The 17,990-nt window shown below is 52.7% G+C and overlaps 2 protein-coding genes across 3 annotated transcripts in view; one reads left to right on the top strand and one right to left on the bottom strand.

Annotated features, from left to right (window-relative positions):
* ABHD12 (abhydrolase domain containing 12, lysophospholipase) overlaps positions 1-5,546 on the top strand; it is a 93,993-nt gene extending 88,447 nt beyond the window's left edge. For both annotated transcript variants that reach the window (XM_063107896.1, XM_063107895.1), the window contains 3 exons: positions 1,811-1,889; positions 2,991-3,118; positions 4,905-5,546. In XM_063107896.1, coding sequence (XP_062963966.1) covers positions 1,811-1,889; positions 2,991-3,118; positions 4,905-4,944 — 247 coding nt within the window. In that variant the 3' untranslated portion in view covers positions 4,945-5,546. The remainder of the gene's footprint in view (positions 1-1,810; positions 1,890-2,990; positions 3,119-4,904) is intronic.
* A 2,850-nt stretch (positions 5,547-8,396) lies between these two features.
* The window catches only part of PYGB (glycogen phosphorylase B), a 51,563-nt gene continuing 41,969 nt past the window's right edge, over positions 8,397-17,990 (bottom strand). Inside the window, exons 15-20 of the mRNA XM_063107894.1 lie at positions 17,209-17,267; positions 15,139-15,280; positions 13,051-13,258; positions 11,625-11,759; positions 10,257-10,323; positions 8,397-9,539 (exon numbers count right to left, since the gene is read on the bottom strand). Of these exons, the coding sequence (XP_062963964.1) occupies positions 9,387-9,539; positions 10,257-10,323; positions 11,625-11,759; positions 13,051-13,258; positions 15,139-15,280; positions 17,209-17,267 (764 nt within the window). The 3' untranslated portion in view covers positions 8,397-9,386. The remainder of the gene's footprint in view (positions 9,540-10,256; positions 10,324-11,624; positions 11,760-13,050; positions 13,259-15,138; positions 15,281-17,208; positions 17,268-17,990) is intronic.

Here is a 17,990-nt window from a genome sequence, read left to right as displayed (position 1 = left end):
TGAGTACTGTGGTACAGTGACTATTTCTTCAATTTAGAGAAACACTGAAAAGTCCTAAGATGAGCCTCCTTAGTCACATTAACTAAATGGGGTGGAAGTTAGATACTTGACGGTTGTTCCTAACAAACATCTTTAAAAGGGAAAGTCAGGCAGAGAGCTGCAATGGAAAGAGTAAGGAATTTGAAAAGACTGTAGAATTAAAGCAATATTGAAATAGCCTGTAATTTTTTTGTTCATATAATTGTTTTAATTGAAAATAGTCTATCTAAACCAGAACTCCTGTACAGGTATTGAAGCAGTGATATTAAGTGTTATTCAAAAATTGACTTTGCCTCAGCCATTGGATTTATGTTTGGTATGGAAAGATATTACAAAGTTTATTAAAAATATTTCTATCACGTAAATCAAAAGTTAAATATTCTAGTTAAGGACTCTTTTTAAACCACTTTCAGATTCTGTTGACGTTGTCTTTGTTATATTTTCATTTAGTTTAACTTCTTCATAAATGAAAACCCTTACCTAAATAATTCTGTTAACACATAACAATGTATAGTTTGAAACAGGACATGATAAAATGGAGTATTTTTTCCCTTCAAGGATGTGTTTGATTCTAAAAATAAAAATAGAACAAATTAAAATTTAAGTAAACATTGTAAGCAGAAAATCCTGCTTGTTTGAAATATTATTGTTTTGGAACATAAAGAATTATCTAAATAAACTAGATTCCTTCTTTAAAAAGAAAAAATGAGTACTGTGCCCCGGGACGCCACCTTTGGCGCTGACCCTCCCAGCTGAGCCGGAAGGCAGGGCCTGGCTTCATGGGCAGGAGACACTGTCTCCCTGAGCTCAGGTGGGTGGTGGTCTGGACCAAATACTTGCCGCTTTCTCCAGAAGCCTTAGGTCAAAGGGATTCACATGTCAGAAGCAAGAGCAAGTTGTGTGTGCCACAAGCAGAGATACAGACTGCGCAGGTGCTAGGCATGGGTGGATGAGCTCCCCTGGCCCAAATCCTGCTCCAGGTACCAGGATCGCACCAGCACTCTGCTCACAGAGCACACAGCTGTCGGGTCAGGATGGAGACACAGGTCAGGTGGCCACATCAGTGAGGGGCTGACCAGGAGACCCCAGGACCCATTCAGTCCTGGCAGCCTATCCCTCCAGTATGAGGCTTGCTGAAGGGATTTAGATGTATTGAACCTACTGACAATTTTTGTTTATTTTTTATTTGGCAGCTGGCTGGTACAAGAATCTGAACCCTTGACCTTATAAGTGCTATAACACCATGCTTTAACCAACTGAGCTAACTGGCTAGCCCTGAAAATTTTAATTTACTTGTAAACCTTCAGAGCTGGAGCAGCCTTAAATGTCATTTACACCAAAGATAAATTAGAGGGCATTGACTTTTTTTTTTTTTTTTTTTATGAAAAGATGCATAGTAACATTCATTTGCAATAAGTTTCTTGGTCCACCTGAATTATTCATCTTATAAATATTGTTTTCTAACTTTTAAAGAATATGTCAATTGGCAAAAAATAATCATTTTCAATTTCCAGAAACTATGCTAGGGCCAGATTTTGGTGAATGAATTGATCTTTAGATTTGATTGACACCTATCACCTAGCTGGAATAGATCTTGATAGAAACAACTAAGAAATTAACTTTTAGTTCTCTAGTAAAAAGAAGCCTGGCAAAATTTGGGCTAAGCTCCATGGTGAAACATACCCTAAACCCAGGTTCTTCCTGCTGCCCAAGGGGTCCAGACACCACTGCCCCTCCACTGGTTTTGGTCTAGCCCCCTCTCCCTCCACAGTGTGAAGCACATCTCCTGTCCCCTGCTCATCTTGCATGCCGAGGATGACCCCGTTGTGCCCTTCCAGCTCGGCAGAAAGGTGGGTATCCTAGGGCCTTTGCCCCTGGTGGGATGGGTCAGGTATGGGCATGGGCCAGCAGGAAGGAGGTGCCTGCGTCCTGCCCCATGGTGTGGGCATGGGCTACATCAGGCTTAGGAAGACTACCTCATCCTCCCTGTGTCACCTCCAGGCCACCTGGGAAGGGCATGGGAAGTCTGGTAGCAGGGGTGTGGTGGGGATCAGACCCCTGATGGTGTCCACAAGAGGAACTATGGGAAATAAGCAGATGGCTCTCAGGTCCCCATACAGAGGTCCTTCTCAGGATGGGCTGCCTGTGTTATCAGAGCCCAGGGCAACTTGGGCCTCAGCTGGGATGACTCATCAGGTATTGGCTGAACCCCTTAATGATGAGGATCTCCCACCCCAATTCAGGGGTCCCAGTTAGTAGAACTGATACATAAATGTCTAGTCTGTTTTCTTGCCTTTGGTAGTAGGCTGATAAAAGAATACCGTGTTGTCTATGAGGCCTCAGCAGTTGCTTTTGCTGAATTCGCTTTAACTTTGCTGTGGTTAAGCATGGAGCACGAGAGAGCACCACCTGGGTCCTGGCACTGTTGAGGGCAGGGTAAGCCCAGAGGGGACACAGAACTGCCCAGCAACACACCACTCAGATGCACAGACCCTGGGCCATCAGGGGTGGGATGGAGGGGCTGAGATGGGACGCATTGTGAGCAGCTTGCTGATTGGCCTTGACCTGGGAATACCCGGGTCTGTGATTGGCCTGTGACCCAGGAGGCCCACACCCTCCATCCTACCCCCTGTGACTGTGCCGTCCCTGCCATTGGGGCTTCCCTCAGCACTTGGGCTGGCTTATCCATCTTGCTGCTCCCCGGAGGCAGGTGTAAGGAGAAAGAGAGGGACTTGAACGGTGGGCAAGCCAAGGAGCCAAGCCTAGGGTCTGGTTCCTGCTAGCCCACCTCAAGGCCATAAGCCATGACAGGCCACAGTGGCAGAAGCATTGTGCATGGGAACTTGGGCTGCTCTTTGGAGGAAGCAGCCACTGACTGGTCTCTGTTGAAGGGGAGCCCTCTGTGCCAGGCCACTGACTCTGGGCTCTGACCTGTCTCTCCCTCTCCTCAGCTCTACAACATTGCTGCACCATCTCGAAGCTTCCGAGACTTTAAAGTTCAGTTTGTCCCCTTTCATTCAGACCTTGGCTACGGTCACAAGTACATCTACAAGAGCCCTGAGCTTCCACGGATTCTAAGGTGAGATGTTCTCTTCCTACTTGGCAACTTCAGCTGGGCAGCAGTGGCTCAGGCCTAGGCATGCAGCAGGTGGCAGTCACTGAAGCTGTTTGAGAGGTTCAGTGAGGCCCAGAGTCACAATGACTAGAGAACCTTCCATTTCCGTCACAGAGGGGCGTGAGTTTGTCTCCCCTCTCTCTTGGACTGCTTCCATAGTCAGACAGGGTGGATGACCTCCCTGTTCTACAGGTTTGAATTAGTCTGTCTTTGTTGCTTATAACAAAATACCTGGAACTGGGTAATTTACAAAGATGCAGTATTTATTGCTTAAGTTTTGGAGGCCAGGATGTCCAAAGTCTAGGGAACACATCTGGTGAGGGTCTTCTTTGGTGGTGGCTTTACAGCAATGCAGGGGTCTCACATGGCAGAAAATATGGAACAGTGAGAGACTCTCATGTGCTGTCCTTTTAAAGCCTTCAGAAACACGCCCCTGACCACCATTATTAATCCACTTGTTAAGGCATAGTCCTACAATCTAATCACCTCCTCAAGGCCCCACCTTTCAATTACCATAATAGGATTTCCCACCCTCAACAGTTACAATGGGGATTAAGCTTCTAATATATGAACTTTGGGGGACGCAATTCAATCAATCCACAGCAAGGTTGTATAGGCCCAAGTGGACTTGCACAGAAGCACACACAGACACAGATGTGTGCAGGAGCACACAGACACACCCCACCCACTCCTGGGCAGGCCTCAGATCCCTTCCCACATGCCTCTCAGGTCACTGACCCTGCACACATCTTGGCCTTGGGTGAGCCCCTCAAAAAAGCCTGTTTGTCTCCAGCTGCTGCTTGAAGTTGAGGCTGTGCTCCTGGCTGCCTTGCACTGGCCAGAATCTTGGGCAGGACATGGGTTGCAGCTCAGAGAGCCGTGGGCACCCATATGGGCCTGGGTGCAGAACCCAAGCATGAGGGTGAGACCTTGGCAGTGGTGACAAAGGGCAGAGTTTGGGAAAAACACCCCCCGCCCCCCCCCCGCCAGGCTTCTATATAGGTCGCCACCCAGCTTCACCTACCTCTGCGTTAAAGGATGCAGGTCACACCCACCACTACCTGGTTGTGTGCTTTGAGCAAGATGCTAAATCTCTCTGTGCATGAGACAGGGAGAGATTGCTATCCTTGGGCTGCTGAGCAGTGCTTCGACCCTGGCACTGGAGATTGTTAACAGTGGTGGTTATTTTTGCTGTTTTGTACCAGTAGGCTCTGAAAAGTAGTCAAGATGCCAGTTTCTTCCTGTAGGTGACACTGGTTGCTTGTATCAGCTCCCAATGAGGTGTATCCTATATGCAACTGTACTTAAAATTCAGCTCTTATCTAGCTGCCTTTGAAAGTTCCAGAGGCAAAGCATTGTTTCTTTTAGAGGTATGCCACTCCTTGCCACAGGAGCCTTGGTTACTGAGAGGGGTCATTGAGGTGAAAAGAATTGCAGGTTTGCTTTGGAGTTGTAGATTTTCCCCATTATAAAGAATGTATTACAGAAAATTTAGACCAGAGTTTAGATCTAAAATTTAGAATAAAGCATAGAGGCCCCTCACTCTGTCTTTGTTCCCACATGTTGGGATTTGACTTGGTGCCAATGCCACTGGTGCCCTGCTTGGCTTACTGAGTCTTTTTCTGTGCAAGAGCTCAGTCCTCATGTGGTTTTTCGCTGTGTCCTCAGACAGATGTTTGAGGACTGTGGGAGATGGGATCTTTGATATGAGCTCAAATGATTTTGCTCATGTTGTCCTCCTCTGGTCTAGGGAATTTCTGGGGAAGTCAGAACCCGAGCGCCAGCACTGAGTCTGGCCAAGTGAAGGAAGCATGAAGACCTCTGCCCTCCTCCCCTTTTCTTCCAGTCAGCAGCCTGGCACCACAGAGTCCCAGGGTGCCAGCAACTGCAGTGCTCAGGAGCCCAGCTGCACCTGGAGAGAAGACTCAGATGCCAGCCAGGGCGGGTGCAGTGCCCGGCAGCCTGGAACATGGATCCATGCAAGAAATGCGGGTGACGGGCATGTGACCCTTGCTCCCTCTTGCTGCCACTCAGCCTCAGCTCTTGTTGGGAAGACTTGGTGACAGAGCAGCCAGCTGTTACTTGCTCAATCCCAACTTCCTGAGCTGGGCATGGGGAGCTCAGGCAGGGGGGCTGGGGACTTGGGACCACCCGTGGAGAATGTGGGGAAATGGGTTCTTTCTGCCCCTTCCTGGCACATGTAGAATGGACTCAAGTGGCTCAATGGTCCCCTCCTGCCCTGTGTACCCGCTTGCTTTCCTCAGCCATCCCTGTCTCCCCTGGGCAGACTGCTCACCCACAGTGGGGAGGTGCCCAGGATCTGCACTTCCTCCCATTCCACCCACCTGTCTGCATAACCTGGCCTTAGACTGAGCATTAATTTAAGAATAAAATCGTGGTGGTGGTCTGTTGTCGTTTCTACAATGAGAGGAGCCAGTGATGCCTCCTGCCCTGCCAGGTGCCCCACCTGCAGACCCGGGCGTGTTCACACTCCCACCTTCCTCTCAGCCCAGTCACTCAGAGCACAGCCTGGCCCGTAGCTGTGTGGGAGGAGCTGTGGCTCTGAAGGCCACTTATTTCCCCCTCCTTCCAGATGTTAGGGTCCCCCGAAGAGGGGCAGGGAAGGGCATGTCTTTGGGGAACGACTTGGCTTTTCCAGGCGGGACCCTTACTGGCCGGGAGACCCTCTCCTCAGCTGCCACGTAGCTGACGGGCGTGGGATCCTGTCACTGCACACAGACCCTCACCGCTCAGGAAAGGGCTTCCATTATGGGTCCGGGACTCACGTTTGGAGCTGCTTGAAGCGACGTGTGCCCCAAACATCACCTCATTCACTCACTGGGGCTTTTGCTTTTGTCCACCCAGCAACCTGCAGCTGCTGCCAACGTGTGTGGTTCCCCAGCCCCGGGGAGAAGGGCGTTTGGAGCCCTGCGTCGGGTATGTCTTGCCACGCTTTGCAGCCTCCAGATCAGAGGGCAAAGCCCACCCTGGACTCCGCCTCTCCTGACGTCTAGCCTTCCTGCCCTCGGTCCTCAGGCTGTGGAATTTTCTAGTCTTGGCAACTCAGAAATTCACCAGGGGCATGGAGGTCTAGTTTACCTGCTTGTTTCTGCAAGGTCTTAGGCCCAGCATCAGCAACCATGGAGGCCCAGAGGGTGGCCTAGGTTACACCCCCTCCGTTCTGAGGCCCCTTAGAGCTACCTACTGCAACCCTCAGATCTGGAAAACACACACCTTTCCACACCAGGGATGAACAGCCCCTCCTCAGGTCAACTTATGACAGAACATTTAATCTCCCTTCTGACCAGGGTCTGCCCCTCACTTCTGGTGTCTAACCAGGGGGTGTCTGTTTTCAACTGCATACACATCAGTAGCTCAGCTGTGAGTGGTGGTCCCCAAGCACTGCCTAAAGGATACCACCAACCCTGGGACACAGAACTGGGACACACCGTACCACCCCTCATAGCTTCTTTTTGGGTAACTGTGGCCTGAGTCGCTGAAATGCACTGCTCTCCTGGCTTTGTCACACCCCACAGCCCCTGACAATCATGCAGCAAGGACTGTTCCCATGGCTGCCTGAGATGTGACAGCTCTACCTGGGCTGGTCGTCATCCTTTTTTTATTCTGCTTGTCTATGTGAGCTGCCTCAAAGCCTTTCTTGTGGGAATGAGGCAGGATATAAAGAACATTAGGAACACAAGCTGTTATTTACATGTCTGCTGTCACCTGCTGAGCTATTACCTTGGTTTAAGCAACTAAGCTTAAACGGTTGGTTTTGAACCCTCTGATGGGTTGCAGGATCAAGTCATGGTCAGAACCTGTCCCTAAAAAAAAGCAAAGTACGGAGACGTGTGGCTGCTCTAAGGGTTAGGGCTGTGCTGCAGACTCCACAAATCCCTCTTGGTGCTGCCACCAAGGTGCACAGGGGGTGCCGAGGATGTGAGGAGGCCTCGCAGTGCCAGCATTGCACGACCTGCACGTACTGAGGCTAGGACATCACAGAGCTTGTGTCCTGCAGTTCTCAGGTCCTTTTGGGTAAACACAAGCTTGAGTTCATGTGCCTCCTGATTTTTGACTGAGTCTGCAGCTATACAATTCAGGGGATGTTTTAGTCCCAAGGGCCAGGAGCAGGTAGCAGAAGCAGCAGGTGCTAAAGGGGACCAATATGATTCACACTAGAATTGCAAACGCTGTTTCTGTCCCCAGATGATAGTGTTTACCAAAAGGCTGAATTTGGTGATTTTTGAACAGTTGACAGTTCAGGAACACATGGCTCTAAGTCCCACATGCCAGGACCGTTCCTTGCATGGGCACCCAGCTGGGCCTTGGGCCCGTGTCCTCTGCTTCTGCAGGAGTGTCGCAATGCCATGTGCAGTAAGTGAAATGCAGACACCGTATCAACCAACCACAGGCATATGCTTTAATGAGTTTCTCACATGAGGTGCTAACAGTGAGTGGCAGAGTATGGTCACACGCGGCCAGTGCTGGGGAGTGCAGCCTTGTGCACAGAACTACACACAGGGCAGGGGATGTCATCAGCAATGACCACAACCCCAAACTTTGCCCCACTCAAAAAAAGACCCCAGTGGCTCTGGTGAACTGTGCAAATACTCCCTGACAGGCACTGTGAGCCTCCCCGTGCAGCCCAGAGCCAGCATGCAAGGCGAAGGAAGCCTCTGGAAGGACAGGTCTGCCTGATTTCTCCAACAATCCCGTGGTGAAGGGCAGCAGCCTGTCCTCTGCCTCTCCTTTAGGCAGCACTATGTCAAGGTGCACTGGGTGTCAGCATCAGGGAGGGGCACGGCTGAGCCCCTTCCCAGCACCAGGCCCACATTGAGCAGAGTAGAAACTCAGCTCCTCTGGGCCCACTCGGCCCTTTCCCCAGACCAGGTTGTGGCACTGGTAGGAAGGGAGAGATGAGTCCGGCCCTGTGTGTACAACAGGAACGTGCCCCAGGCCACCGGCGAAAGGCATAGGGAGGGCACAGATCTGTAGCCGCCCTGCCCCAGGCTCTGGCGCAGGACAGGCAGCCCTGCCAGGGACAGCAGCCGACCTGCCTCCAGCCAGGCAAGACATCAGCAGCATGCCTCCCCGAGACAGGAAACTAACAAGAAAAAGCTTCGGCTAGTTTCATTTCCTTGTGAAGTTATTTCGTCTTGAAAATGCAAAACCTAGCTGTATTAGTCTATGTTGCTATAACAAATACCTGAGACCGGGTAATTTATAAAGAACAGAGGTTTATTTGGCTTATGATTCTGGGACAGCTGCATCTGGCACAGGCCTCAGGCTGCCAGCGGGTACAAGCAGATCACATGGTGAGAGGAGGAGGAGGGGGGGGGAGAGAGAGAGAGAGAGGGAGGGAGGGAGGAGGTGCCAGGGTCTTTTAAACAACCAGCTCTCGTGGGAATTAATAGAGCGAGAACTCACTCATTAATCCCCCCTCCCCCAGGGAGAGCACTAATCCATTCATGAGGGATCCACCCCCGTGACTCAAACAGCTTCCAACACTGCCACACTGGAGATTTGGGGGGACAATAACATCCGAACTATCAGCTAACTCTGCATCAGCCAGCCTTGTCTAAACCAAGGCCTCTGAGACACCAGGTATAGGGAACCTCCCAATGTCCCCCACAACTCGTCCCGGGTCCCAAGCACATTCACCCAGGATGGCTACGAAGGACATGGCCTATCTGGATCCTTGACCCACAACACAAGATAGAGCACCCAGAACAGGGGAGAGAGAACAGAGCTGTGAAGACAATGCCTGTAGGATCTGACTCCTTCCAGCACGGCAGGGAGAATAGGGCAACACTGGGCTTGGCCCTGCTCTGCAGCTGGTGGCCCAGGTCCCACACATCCCTAGTCTTCACCAGGGCCACCAGCCCATAACCCAGAATTCAGAGGCTTAAAACTAAAGATATAAGCTCACAGCAAGACACATGCAAGGTTCTGGGGAGTCCAGCAAGCAGCTCCACCTGTGTTCACCCTCCCTGGGACCAGATGCACCTGTCTGCACCATGAACTCTGCTTTCCTTGCAGGTAACCGTGAGAATGCCATACACTACTAGCAACTCCTTTCCTTGCCCCACTCACTCAAAACCACCCCCTTAATCCTCACACTCCTCTCAGAAAAGGAGGGACCACCAGCTGCTAGCAAAGTGCTTTAAAACTGGCACGAAGTACAAAAACAGCAAGAAAACAAATGCCCGTTGGTCCCCGGCTGGTGGGGAACCTAGTCTCTGGGGATGTTGGGGGGCGGGATCTGCAGGTCAGAGGGCTCCACGCCCCAGATGTCCCTCGCATACTCCGTGATGGTCCGGTCACTGGAGAACTTGCCCGAGCAGGCGATGTTCCTAATGACCTTCTTGGTCCACTCCTTGGGGCTCTGCAGGGGAAAGAGATGCTGATTAACCTTGGGCACCGCAAGGCGGCAGGCCCCTAAGAGACCCCATTTCCAGAACTTTAGGACTGTTTCTAAAGAAGCTCTGAGCCCTGGGATAGTCTGGTGGAAGAAGAGGGAATTATAGTCAACTCTTCCCTGAAAAGGGGTCCCCATCTACCAGAAAAGCTACCAACTGATTAGATGTAAGGGGCAAGGAGCCTAAAAGAAAGTCCTGACTCCCAAAAAGCTCTGTGTTCCATTAGGGCACAGCCCACAAAACTACATAGAAACACCACCAGGTAAGTAGCTGCCACAGATGGATCCAATGCCCATGGAGATGGCCAAGAGGTCTCCTTCCACTCAGGGTTGGCAGCTGTGGCTTCCTTCAGAGCCTCACAGCTGCCCCAGAATGTAGCCAGCACTGGGGCGCCTCCTTGAGGGGGGCCAGACTGAGGGTAGAGAAGGCTCCTCCCGGAGCTCTGCCCAGCAGCTCAGATTCCAGGCTTCCCATTCCTGTTCTTGGCCATCAGGAGCTGTTTCCCCAAGAGAGGAAGTGGCGGGGGCAGCCTCCTTAAAGGCAGGTGGGGAATCACGATAACAAATGAGAAACACAAGCCCCTCTGGCTTCAGCCAAGAACCTGCTCAAACAGTTTGGGAAATAAACAATCTGACCCAACAAGTCCACAAAGCCCCAGCCCTGCTGCTCCCCACCAGCCTCACCCGGTAGAGCTGGTCCACCCGGGCCTGGCACTGCATGTAGGCGTCATAGTCTGCAAACACCTTGAACCTGAAACAGGAGAGGTAGGCTGGGCCATGGTGGTGAGTGGCATTGTACAGGGAGCAGCCTGTTCACACTGGCCCAAGAGGAGTCCCAAAGCAGCCTGGAGATCAAGAACTGCCCACCTGGCCCTGCCCCAGGTCCTCCCGGCTCTGCAGGGGTTGGGGGTGAGGGAGCTCACCCAGCTCACTAGAGCCAGGCTGCACCAGGCTGCATCTCTGTAAGCAGCAGCACTTATGTTCTGGGCTGCTATTTTGGAAAAATCTTATTTCGACTCAATATTCCTTTAAAGAAATTGGCGCTTACAGTGCACCCTACACGTGCAGGTCGGTTAGAGCTGCACTCGCCTGGAGGTGTCCTGGGCAGACACAGCTGCCTGCGGTCCCACCTCCCAGCTGCATTTAGCTGTCTATTCTCAAGCCAGCTTGAAAACTAATGATGCAGAAAAAGGTTATTTGCACTTCCTGATGTTCTGGACAAAAATGCAGGATTTATGAATGTAGAAAGGCATTTTTGTTTACAACTGAGTCAAGAGCACAATTAATAAAATTCACAATTTTAAAAGTCATTCCCTCATCACAGACCTCAGCAGGGCCTGGCTTCCAGCCCCGACACGTGTGGTTGTGATCTGATTTGACTGGAGCCAGCCAGTAACCCAGTCACCACAGAGCATCAGACAAAACCCAAAGGCAACTGAAAGTGGAAGCAGATTAGTTCCCAGCAGTGGCTACGTTAAGCATCTGCCAGCAGGGAAAGAGCTGCTGTGACACAACAGCATTGCCTGATTGGGCGTTAGTAAGTCTGTGACTACAGATAAATTATAAGCACGTTAACTGCTCTGTATTGAAACACTAACTACATCCTAATTTTATAACATCACAAGTTAATTCCACTTTAACCAGTGTGTGTCACTGTGGGCCCACGCATGCCTCCCAGAGGCTTCCGGGCTGGGCTCCCTCTACTGGCCTCCTTGGAACGGGGCTGCCCCCAGGCCTCCAACTAGCCTGGTATCGCCCTTTCCTGTTTGTCAGGCTTGTCCACGAGGCCTGGGGGCTGGACCACTATGCCGGCCTCCCCACTGCCCAGGGGACCCGAGGCATTGCCAAAGGCCACTGCAAACTCCCAGCCCTGGGTTTAGCCAGGACTCTCCGGGCTGGGTCTGAAGCCATGCCTAGGAATGGTCTTGTGGGCTGAGGTGGAGAGGGCTTCACTTGCCAAACAATGTGCTGTTTCCAACCCTCGAGGAGGACCTGACTGTGTGTCCCAGTGAGTGGGCAGCTGACTGGGCGCCCTGAGGGGTGCAGTCCCACCTGTCGTGGTACATCAGCATGTTCACGACATCCTTGAAACAGTCTGGATCTTTGGGAGAAAAGAAGCCACTGCTGATCTGGTCCACAGCCTGCCTCAGCTCGGGCAGCCGGTCGTAGTACTCTCTGGCATTGTACCTGCAAGACGGGCTGTGCGTGAGCGGCTGCGTATGCAGGCAGGCAGCCACGCTGGTGCGCAGCCCAGCCCGTCCCAGGACAGTCCCAGAGGCTCCAGGCCTGTGGGTCCGGGTCCAGGTCCAGGGTGGCAGCCGTGGGCCACGAGTGGCTACTGGGCCCTCAAGAGGTGGCTGGTTAGAGATGTGCTGTAGGTGCAAAGTCAATGCCACCTGCTTCTTTTACTGTTTAAAGGAATGTAGATATTAGAGGATGTGGAATTATGAACATGGCTCACATCGGAGTGGGCCACTCAAGAACTCGCCTCAAGGTGAGGCCCTGGGCAGAGCTTTTAAAAACAAAAAGGCCACCCTGAGCGGCATGAGGGCTGAGGAGTACCCTGAGCTGGGCCCACGAAGGTGGAGAAGGAATAAGCATTACCCAGACAGGATGGGGCAGAACAGGCTGAGGCAGTGAGCCTGGAAAGAGGAAGGACCACCCAGGAGTGGAGACAGGGTGGGCAGGAAGGGTACAGAGGCAGGCGTGCTCTCTGGCTGACAAGGACACAGTTCTGACAAAAGTGACATCTGGAGTTTCACCCAACTGCTGCCTAAGGCTTCAATTAGGCAACAGTGTTTCTTCTTTCCAGCCATCACTCAAATCGGGCCGGTGCCAGGACCCTCATGAATGTCCAGGTTATGAGAAACAAGGGGAGACTGAGAAACTGTCAGACCAGGGGAGACGGGAGACTTGATGACCAAACACAACAGGGGACCCTGGATGGGGTCCTGGGGCAGAAAAGGACATTTAGGGAAAAACTAGTACAATCAGAACAGCAGGGACTTGCACAGACAACACTGCATGCTGCTGGCTCACTGATTCTGATGACGTCCTCAGGCTGCTAACACGTACATGAGAAACCAGGAGGACACTGTCTTTATGACTTTTCTACAAACCTAAAATTACTTCAAAATAAAAAGGTACTGCACAAATTAGACCAGGAAACCTAAACAACGGGCAAGCCCCAAATCCCCAAATTGACCACATGCTCCTGGCAGTGGAGATGCCTGCTGGGAGGTGTCCCACCCACACCCCAACGGTGTCCCTCAGCAGACCCTCCCCAGCGCTGCCCTACAAACAGGAGGAGCCCTAGCCTGGACCCTGAGGAGCAGCCAAGCAGCCCTGCTGGAACCTAGCCTGTGTCATGCTCATGTCACCCTGGCAACACTGACCACACACTCGGAAACCTGGCCCCAGAAGCCCCTGCCCAGCTGCCCTCACAGCCCCTCCCTGATGGCACGGGAGGGACTTGCACCCTTTCTGGTCCAAGGCCTCGACATCTTCCACACGCAGGCCGAAGATGAACAGGTTCTCCGCCCCAGCCTCCTCGGCCATCTCCACGTTGGCGCCGTCCATGGTGCCGATGGTGAGCGCCCCGTTGAGCATGAACTTCATGTTGCCTGTGCCTGAAGCCTCGGTGCCCGCAGTGGAGATCTGCTGTGACAGGTCAGCGGCTGGGATCACTGCAGGAGGATCACAGGCCAGTCAGCCCCCAACCCTCCTTCCTCATTCATCGGCCACACCAGTCCCTCCTCCCAGCTGAGAAACAACTGCCCCTGGCAGGTGCTCCAGGAACAGGGGCCGCCGTCCTGAGGCTGCCGGGCTCACCGCAGGACAAGCCGGCCCATCCACTGTGCAGGGCCAGGGGGTCAGGAACGCAGTGGCTGCCTAAGGCCGGGTCCTGCCACTAAGATGCAGACTTCTGAGGAGAAACCCCCCCCATGTGGCACAGGACCTTTGTTCTGCAACCTTCCAGGGCCCTGTCCTGGCTTATTGCTGCTGTTGCTCCCACTCACCCCATGACACTGATGTCTCACTCGGTTAGTCCCTAAGGCTCATCGGATCATTCCAACAGGAACCTGGACTCTGACGGAACCAGCGGACCCGAAAGGCTGAGAGCAACTTCCCCGCATTCACTTGCACAGGAGTCGCTCTGGTTGTGCACAGAAGGGGCCCTCGCAACCGGCCACATGCCGCAGCCCTCTCCCAACTGCAGGCTCCCTGTGAGATGCCATGTGGCAGATGGGACCAGCTACCCTGCCCAGGAGCATGCTGTGACTCAACACCCTGCTCAGGGCCCTCAGCCCAGCTGGCTGCCATCAACCCTGCAAACACCACAGCGCAGCATTTCCTGCCCCTAGAGAGTGGCACCAGAATCCAGTACGGAGGCAGTTTCCTCCTGGCCCCAGGCAGCGCAGCCCAGCTGGTGACAAGGACACAACTGCTGCAGCAAGTCTAAGGAACCAGGGGGCACATGAGGGGCCCTGACCCCAAGGACCCCAGGCTGGGTGCCCGAGGCCAGTTCTAAAGATGAGCAGGAATCAGCTAACCCCAAAATAAAGGTGAGGAGTGGGATTCTGGGCAGTAGAAAGGACAGTCAGATGCTTTCGTTGGAAGTTCAGGGAAGGACAAGCTAAAACCAAAGTTCCTGACCAAAGCTGAACCAATCTGGCTCGACAACCCCTACACACCAGGTGCCGCTCCCCAGGCAGGAGCAAGGCTGGGCACCCTGGCCAGACCACAGAGACAGCTCTGAGGGACCAGCCCAAGCTTTCAGGAAAACAGTGCATGTCGACCTGCACATGCTTACTACAACACAGCCTGCAAAGCAGCAACTGGCCAGTCAAAAACACAGAGGCACTCAGTGGCAGGAAGGGAACTCGAGAACTCCTGGCTCAGGGTTCCCACTGTCTGGATGGGCAAATCACCTTCCTGTAGGGAAGGCCCGTCCAGGCCAGGATGATGTACTGCAAGGCTCACAAGCGGCACACATCCTGGGGGGTCTCCCCAAGACAGCCCAAAGTCGAGCTGCCCCAGACTAAACTCTGTATACCTGGCCCCAAGCTGCCCTCAGGAAGGGCCGGAGAGGAAGGTGTAGCCACACAGGAGAAAAGCAGCGCACCTAGAGAGCAGCAGGTGGTGAAGACAAAGGCCGTCCTGGGGGTACCAAGGGGGGACAGAAGGGGCTACCACTGGCCCGGAGCATGTCCTGCCAGCAGGAGGGACCCGGGAGCTGTGGGCACAGCCAGGACCAGAGAGGAAAGTGGGGCAATGAGGCCAAGGGCAGGCACAAGGCGCAGAGATCAGGGCGTTCAAGGCTGGGAGTGATGGGTTCTGCCCGTCATGTGCAGAGGCACTGCTCGGGCACACTGCCAGTCCTCCTGGTGCACACAGTGCACCCCTGAAAGCTTCTGCTCCCTGAAGGCCGCACTCTGGCTGGGCCTGGGTGCCCAGGGCAGAGCTGTGCTGACTGAAAAGGAAAGAGGCCCTGGGCTAGCACTGCCACCCCAACCCATCCCCAGACGGAAAAAGGTTTTCTGTCCACAGCAGGCTCCAGGGCTACCTTTCTCGGCCAAGGACACTCGGTAGTTCTCCAGGAAGATCACTTTGAGCTTGTCACCCACAACTGGATCATGATTGACAACATCACCGATGGACGTGACCAACTTGATGATCATCTTAGCCATGTGGTAACCAGGAGCCGCCTAGAAAAGGGGAGGAGAGGGTTAAAGGTCTTTAGTAGGAAAACGCTTGGCTCAGGGCCCAAGAAGCGTCTTCAGCAGGTCTGGGAGCGCTCCCGGTCACCAGGGTCTGCAGGAGGCTGGACCAGTCAGGAGGAGCAAGGGTCAGGAGGCACATGCTTGCAGGGGTCATGCCACCACCAGGCCCTGCTGGTGTCAAGAAGTGGGGGCTTCGGCTTCCTGAGCAATCCCATGACGGTCACCTTACTCCGGCCTTAAGTTTGATTTTCTGATTCTACTAAGTTTTTCAGAAATTAGAAGATAAAAGAAACAAGAACTTCTAGAACTATCAACTTACAGGAAACACAGAGAACTAAGTAGAGTGATGCACTTAGAAAAAGCCGCCTCAGGAAGACAACCCTATTTTTATAACAAATTGCGAGAGATAAAAAAAAAAAAAAAGGAAAAGTGGAAGAAAAACCTGTAGACTAGGAGAATTAACAAACGTATTGACCAATCTTAACGCGAGGACCTTGCTGGGGCCCTGCTGCAAACAAACGTAAAGACTGTAGCGTTGGTGAGACACCTGGGCATGTGGACACTTAGTGGCCTGGAGAAAGTCCTGTCAAGCGTTCTAGGAGTGATCAACAGTACTAGTATGTGGTGATGTTTAAAAGAGTCTGTATCTAGGGCCGGCCCGTGGCTCACTCGGTAGAGTGCGGCGCTGATAGCACCAAGGCCACGGGTTCGGATCCTACATAGGGATGGCCGGTTTGCTCACTGGCTGAGCGTGGTGCTGACACTACCAAGCCAAGGGTTGAGATCCCCTTACCGGTCATCTTTTAAAAAAAAAAAAAAAAAAAAAAAAGAGTCTGTATCTATCGTGGCTTTGGAGGAAAACATTTTACGAAGATGGGAGATAAAGTATTCAGGAGAGAGGTGCTGTAACATATGGCATTCACTGTGAAATGGTCCAACACAAGTCTGAGGGATAGGTTTACGGATGTTCTACAATTCTTCCAACTTTTCTCTGGGTTAGAGATTTTTCATAACATTTTAAATCTTTTTTTAAAGTCCACATCTCTGTGGACTTTACATACTGAAATACAAACAAAATGGCACAATGTCCAAAATTTGCAGGTGACAGGGAGCAGGCAGATAAAGCATGGTGAGCGTGGGTGGGGCTGAGCCCGCAGGGTGCCCTCTGCCTCCCATTACCTTTGCACGTGGGGACGCCAGAGGACAGGACAGCCCTGCCAGCCAAAGATAGGTTCCAGCACCTGCCAACACCCTGGGGTGTTCCGCAGCCCTAGGCATGGAAGGCTGGGGGTGCCTCACGCAGCCTAGCCATGTTCTGGGTCAAAGGAGGATCCATGGCACTGACACTGGTCCACTGTTCCACGGAAGCTGCACCCCGCCGCCTCCCCGCCACTCTGAGGAAGACCAAGCTACTGGGAAAAAGTGCAGGAAGTGGGATGCCAGCCCAGAGGGCCAACGGTGGTGTAACATGGGACTCTGTGACAGCGTGTCTAGTGCTCCCAAAAGTATAAGTCACAGTAAACAGAATGAAATGAAACCAAGCTGAGCTCAGGGCAGGCTCACAGGTGACTCATGAAGCCACCCTGCACCCGCTTGGCCACAGGTGCACCACAAAATCCTGTGGGTTCGCAGGAAAAGGGCACCACACCCTCTGATGGGGGTCCAGCAAGCCCACTGGACACCCTCCACCCAGCTCCCTCCTATTCAGCTGGCTCTGAAGTGTCCTCAGTCCTGCAAGGATGCCTGCAGGTGGGTGACCCCAGCACCCTGTGTCCTGTCCGGCCTGCTGGGCAGCAGGCTCCTCAGGGGGCATGCAGCAGCTCCATGAGAAACGTGCAGGCTTATCCCAGCCAGTGGGGTCGTTTGTGCATCTGAGCCAAATATCAGATGGAGCGAAGAGGAAGTCACCTCACCTTGCCCCCGATCATAACAGTCCTGGGCACAAAGGCCTTCGCTGGCTCTTTCTTTATCCCTGCAGGACAAACAGGAGAGACTCGAGTGAGGCAACGCAGCGACGCACCCTGCCTGACACTGCAGCTACCATCCCAAGGGTGGACAGGCAGGTCTGGCCATGTGTGTGCTACAGCCTGATCCATGTGGGAGACTCCCGACCAGGTGAGACACAGAGAGACAGAAGAGACGCAGCACATTCTGAGGGTGGCAGAAAAACACCTGAGAAGCCTGGGGGCTGCCCTGGGGCACCAAGAAACCTCTTCTGGTTGGTCCTGGACAGTCCCACTCATTCCAATACAAGACACAAAAGCCAACACACACAGTTCCACCACAGACAACAAAAAGTGGAACCACCTTCCTCTGTAAGTCACAAGCCCTTGATGACCATCGACTTGGAAAGAAGACCACCGCACCAAAACACAAGACCTCAAGGACAGAAGGCCAGAAAACAGGAGCATGTGAGAGCAGACCTGGCTGGGCAAAGGACAGGAGATGCAGCCAGGAGGGGAGACTCAAGAACACCGCAGAGGCGAAGCAAGAAAGCAAATACCACAGAACAGGACAAGACAGATTTTAAAAAATATTCAGTGAGAAGTCGCGCCAAGAAGACAGGTAAAAGAAACCTACCACACACCTCCGTGAAGTCTCAGAAGAAAACCGAAACAACAGAACCAAGCAAATGTTCTTAACATATTTCACAAAAACTTCTCTGAAATAACACAATCAATCAGCATATTCAAAA

The sequence above is a fragment of the Cynocephalus volans genome, chromosome 9 (assembly GCF_027409185.1).
Source record: "Cynocephalus volans isolate mCynVol1 chromosome 9, mCynVol1.pri, whole genome shotgun sequence".
Classification (NCBI taxonomy): domain Eukaryota; kingdom Metazoa; phylum Chordata; class Mammalia; order Dermoptera; family Cynocephalidae; genus Cynocephalus; species Cynocephalus volans.
This window is presented reverse-complemented; position numbering and strand designations above follow the sequence as displayed.